The sequence below is a fragment of the Neophocaena asiaeorientalis genome, unplaced genomic scaffold, assembly GCF_003031525.2.
Source record: "Neophocaena asiaeorientalis asiaeorientalis breed wild unplaced genomic scaffold, Neophocaena_asiaeorientalis_V1.1 scaffold629, whole genome shotgun sequence".
Classification (NCBI taxonomy): Eukaryota; Metazoa; Chordata; class Mammalia; order Artiodactyla; family Phocoenidae; genus Neophocaena; species Neophocaena asiaeorientalis.
Window position 1 is genome coordinate 3,822,014 of NW_020175468.1, and position 4,869 is coordinate 3,826,882.

Below are 4,869 nucleotides of genomic sequence, written 5' to 3' on the forward strand. Positions count from 1 at the left end.
GAGGTCTGAGGACGAAGTGAGGGGGCACCCCTTGGGGATACACATGTGGGGAGGACGTTGACCAAGATGACCTCTTGGGACCTTCCTGTCCTCAGATTTAGGTTCTGAAATTTTTATCTTAGATCCTCCGCCAGATTCTGCAGACTGTCTTGAATCTTTGGTGTTGCAGAGTTTGGGGTGGGGAGGGGCTCAGAGATGGAGACGAGAGAGGGTTTTGGGGGGATAGGGTTTGGTAGGCGGACCGCCAGGACAAGGTGGGGATTTGGGGCCAGACTGGGCGGTGAGATGAAGAGGCGCCCCTCAGTTTGACTGTCTGGGCTGGGGGGCTGCAGAGCAGGGTTTGCGCTGATGCGGATTTCTCCGCCCCGCCCCACCCCCTCCAGCCTTCCTCTCCTGGTTCCGCAATGGCCTCCTGGCATCAGGCATCGGGGTCATCTCCTTCATGCAGAGTGATATGGGTCGGGAGGCCGCCTACGGTGAGTGCAGACCCCAGTGTCGCCCCCACCAGAGAGTGGGGCGCTCCCTCCCCCACTGAGGAAGGTAGACTCCTGCCCCATCCCCTCACCCCCCCCACTAACCTTGTGAGTGTCCACCTTCTACCCACCCCATCCCTACCTCCTGGGCACTGGACCCAGCAGAGGGGGTGGCTCAGGGCAGGGCTGTGGGTCCTCATCCTTTCCAATCTAACTTTTCAACAAAGATGAGGGTCTCTGTCCCAGCCCCACCCCCAGCCTGGTCCTGCCCCTGCCCCTCCGACCTTATCTTTGCTCTCAGACCAACCCCCCACCTCCAAGCCTAGCCACCCCTCCGATTCCTTCTCCTGTCCCCGACCTTGGCTCTGTACTGTCCCTGACCCCTACCCCGCTCTTGAGTGTGCCCCATCCCCTTTCTAACGCCACCTCAGTCCCGTGAACGGCCTGGGTCCCCAGGATCAGCCTCCCTGACGCCGGCCCGCACTCTGTCCCACAGGCTTCTTCTTGTTGGGCGGCCTGTGTGTGGTGTGGGGAGGCGCCTCCTATGTGGTGGGCCTGGCGGCGCTGCGAGGACCCATGCAGCTCTCGTTGGGGGGCGCGGCCGCAGGCGTGGGCGCCGTGCTGGCTGCCGGCCTGCTCTGGGCTTGTGCCGTCGGCCTCTACATGGGCCAGCTGGAGCTGGACGTGGAACTGGTGCCCGAAGACGACGGGACCGCCGCAGCGGAAGGGCCGGACGAGGCGGGCCGGCCGCCACCGGAGTGAGCCGCAGGGCCGCGGCTGCGGGGAACGGCTGGGCACTGGACTGCCAGGGCCCGAGGACCGGGACATTAAAACCTGACCCTTCCCTTGCTCCCGATTCCGAGTGGTGGTTGCTTTTGCGGGGATGCTGAGCGAAGGAGGAGGGTAGGGGCGGAAGGCGCTGGGGGGCACACAGAGATACCTAAGAAGGAAGAAAAGGAGAGAGGAGCTCCTTGACCCCAGAGAGGAGCCACAGAGTGGGAACAGGCGTTTAATTCACCGGGGCTCAGAGCCCTGGTCCCCACCCATCCCCCAGGTCTGGCCACGTGGGGGGCTGTTCCAGTCCTCAGTCCCCCTTCCGCTGCACCCTGGTGCCCAGGGGCCCCGCATAGGGCAGGCCCAGCGCGGGGTAGAAGGCCTCGGGGAGGGTGGGGCCCGGGCCCAGCCTCTGCAGGTGCGGGTACACGAGGCCCAGCTCGGCAGGGCCGTAGCGGATGGTGCCAGGTGCGCACAGGCCCCGCACCACGGGGGGCAGGAAGCCAGTGTGCAGGAGGGAAGGTGGGGGGTCCCCAGGAGGTGCCAGGCCCCACGGCCCCACCAGGTCCTGCTTCAGGGCCCCCGCCCGGATGACCGACGTGAACTCGGGCCTCGTTGGGGCCAGGTGGCCGGACGGCTTCTCATCCCCACTGTCCTCCAGGTCTTCAGTCTCCCCCGGGCCAGGCTCCACTTTGATGGGTTTGCCCCGGGGCTGGGGGTCCTTGTCCTCCTGCGGGGGGACGGCCTGCTTTCCTTCCACTGGTGGCTCTGGCTCTGCAAGAGGAAGATTCGGAAGGGCTCCGTGTGTGCACGTCCCCAGCCCTCAGCCTTCCCATCTGTGGAATAGAGCAGCGCCCCGTGGTCAAGACCCGTGGATCTCTGCTGGAGGGGTTTGGTCCCCTTAGGGGACACTTGGCAAAGTCTGGAGGCATTTTTGGTTGTCACAACTGGGGAGGAGGATACTCCTGGATTCTAGTGGGTAGAAGTCAGGGATGCTGCCAAATGCCCTACAATGCATGGGATGGCCACCACCACAAAGCGTGACCATGCCCCAGATGTCAGAGGCTCTGGTCTGGACGCAGGCTGTCCTCTGGAAGGAAGTTCCATATCTGCACTGGCCACCTATGGCCACCAAGCTCTTCAAACGTGGCGAGTACAACTAAGGAAATGGAATTTTAATTTTAATCTTACTGTAAATAGCCACATGTGAAGCTAGTGGCCTCTGCACCAGACAGCACAGGTCCCAGAGGCCACTCGGAGCCTCCCAGGGGCTGGGGTGGGAGGTGGGCTCACCTGTGGGTGCTGGCTCCGGGCTGGACGTGTCCTCATGGGCCACGCTGGCCGGAAGCTGGAAGGCATCCAGAGGTATCTGGCCCCCCTCGGCTTGACTGGGACAAGACAGATGGGATTGGGAGCTCAAATCCCGGGCCACCCAGCCTCTGGTGAGGGGAGACTCCCTCCTTCCTGCCAGTCTTGTGAGTGTAGACTTCCCCTCCCGCTCTGAGTGTAGACACTTCCCCCCCCGCCCCCGCCCGAGGCACTTGGGACTCATCATTGGACCCCAAATTCCAAGTTGGCTTCTAGCCCAGCTTGGCCCAGTCTCCCGAGGCCCAAACTTGGCAGCCCGTGGCCGCCTGGATGTCACCACCTAAGTGTCCCCCGGGTACCTCATGCTCACCTGACCTCAGCATCTTTCTTCCAAACCTGCTGCTCCTCTCAGAGGCTCAGACCCAGGCCCCGCAAAGCCAGAGATGGCCAGATGGCCGCCTCCCTTCCTCCACCTGTGCTGCCCGGCATTTCCCAGGACCTGCCCCTGGCCCCCCATCCCTGTCTTGTCCCACAGACCTCCCTGTACATGGCAGCCAGAGTGGTCTTTCCAAGAAGCAGATTTGACTGTGACTCTCTCCAGCCCTAAACCCTTCCATGGCTTCCCAGTGCCCCCACCACCATCCTAAGCTTCATCTCTCGAGACTCTATACTCCAGCCCAGAGCACCCCCTGTAGTTCCTCAGATGGGTCCGGCTGTGACCCTGAGCCTTTGCCTGTGCTGTGCCCTCGGCCTGGAACGTCCTTCCCACCTCCAGCTTCTTTCCATCATCTGCTCTGCTCTGTGGTGGCCCTCCCCTGGTAAGAGCCTGCCATGGCTCCCCCAGTGCCCCAGAAGCACCCTGGGCCTGAGGCCACTTCATATCTGCCTCTTTCTCCCTGGAAGCGCTTGTCACTCTGCCACCCACCCCTGGCCTCCTGCAAGCTCATTCCTCCTCCAGGCCTTTACTCTCACTGGACCCTGTTCCCCTTCATGTTTTCACCACCACTGCCCACATCGGTCCTTTTCTAGAAGCCCTCCCTGAAGAGCCCCCACCCGAAGGTGGGGAGAGCTGGCAGAATCTTCTGGAGGGAGTTCTGAGCTCCCCGTGGGAGAGGAGAGGGGCGCAACCCTCACCTGAGCACGTAGCTGACCCAGAGCACGTGACGCTCTCCAGGGCTCTTCCCGCTCATGGCCACGGTGGCCACGGACTGTAGCCACACGAAGCCCCCGGCGCGCTGCAGCCAACGGTAGTAACCGGTCATCACCTGGCCCTTGTCCAGCACTGGGCCCAGCCCAGGGACCGGAGACACCAGAAGGGATGGGGTAGGGGTGGGATGAGGTGAGAGGGGCAGAGAGAGACAGGCAGTGGGAGAGAGGTGGACAGGGAGACGGGCAGAAAGGGGGCAACAGGGAAACAGGAAAGGTGAGACGGTGTGGAGAAGAGAAAGGCAAAGTACAGAGAGGGAGGCAGAGAGAGCCCGAGTCAGAAAGACAGAGCGGTAACCCCGCATCAAGGCCCCTGGATTTTGAAGGGTGGGTCAGAGCTACCCCACGGTTCCCCTTACTCCCCACGCCCCCATCCTGAGCTGTTGCTCAGAGTCTCCTTGCTGCTCTTCCTGTGCTGAGTGGAGCCCCTGGAGGTGGCAGCAGGAGGGACTGTGGTCAGCCCGGGATAAGGACTTCCAGGGAGTGGGGCAATGGGGGTGCTCAGGTCTGGGGTGAGAGGTCCTCACGGTCCAGGTGGCTTTGGCGGATCCTGGTTGCATCCTGTCCGTGGACAAACTGGTAGCAGCTGCGGCCCACTAGCTCCGAGGGCCCCAGGTCCATGTGGTCGCTGACTCTGAGGGCAGGGGGCAACAGAGAGGAGGGGAGAAGGGGTCCCAGACCATGGGGTGGGGAGAAAGAGGCAGGGTTGGCTCTGGAATCCCTCAGGGTCCAAACCCTGGCTCTGGAGTGCTCTGGGTCTCAGTTTTTCCCTCTGTAAAATGGGTGGGAGAATATTTAAAATAGTAGTGTCCCTCCTCGGGCAGCCATGGGCATTCAAGCAGACGGCACTCCTGGGTGTGGGGTGGCCCGGCCACCCAGCGCTCGGTGCTTGGAGACCAATTCGCTATTTAATTTCCCCCCACTGCGTCGTGCGGGAGAGTGGATGAGAGATGAGAGGCCGCAGAGGCAGAGAGAAATAGGATCAGGGAAGGGCGGAGCTCTGCTGAAGGGAGGGCCTGGGTCTCTCGGAATCGGGCACGGCCCCGCCTCCATCCTAGAGGCCCCGCCCTAGACCCCGCCTTCACTCCCTCTTCCTGTTTGCCCTCCG

General features: G+C 62.7%; 2 protein-coding genes across 2 annotated transcripts in view; one reads left to right on the plus strand and one right to left on the minus strand.

Moving 5' to 3' along the window:
• Nucleotides 1-1,329, plus strand: part of TMEM160 (transmembrane protein 160) — a 2,409-nt gene extending 1,080 nt beyond the window's left edge. The window contains exons 2-3 of the mRNA XM_024768561.1: nt 384-476; nt 970-1,329. Of these exons, the coding sequence (XP_024624329.1) occupies nt 384-476; nt 970-1,235 (359 nt within the window). The 3' untranslated portion in view covers nt 1,236-1,329. The remainder of the gene's footprint in view (nt 1-383; nt 477-969) is intronic.
• A 212-nt stretch (nt 1,330-1,541) lies between these two features.
• NPAS1 (neuronal PAS domain protein 1) overlaps nt 1,542-4,869 on the minus strand; it is an 18,067-nt gene continuing 14,739 nt past the window's right edge. Inside the window, exons 9-12 of the mRNA XM_024768245.1 lie at nt 4,289-4,395; nt 3,690-3,837; nt 2,541-2,635; nt 1,542-2,021 (exon numbers count right to left, since the gene is read on the minus strand). Of these exons, the coding sequence (XP_024624013.1) occupies nt 1,558-2,021; nt 2,541-2,635; nt 3,690-3,837; nt 4,289-4,395 (814 nt within the window). The 3' untranslated portion in view covers nt 1,542-1,557. The remainder of the gene's footprint in view (nt 2,022-2,540; nt 2,636-3,689; nt 3,838-4,288; nt 4,396-4,869) is intronic.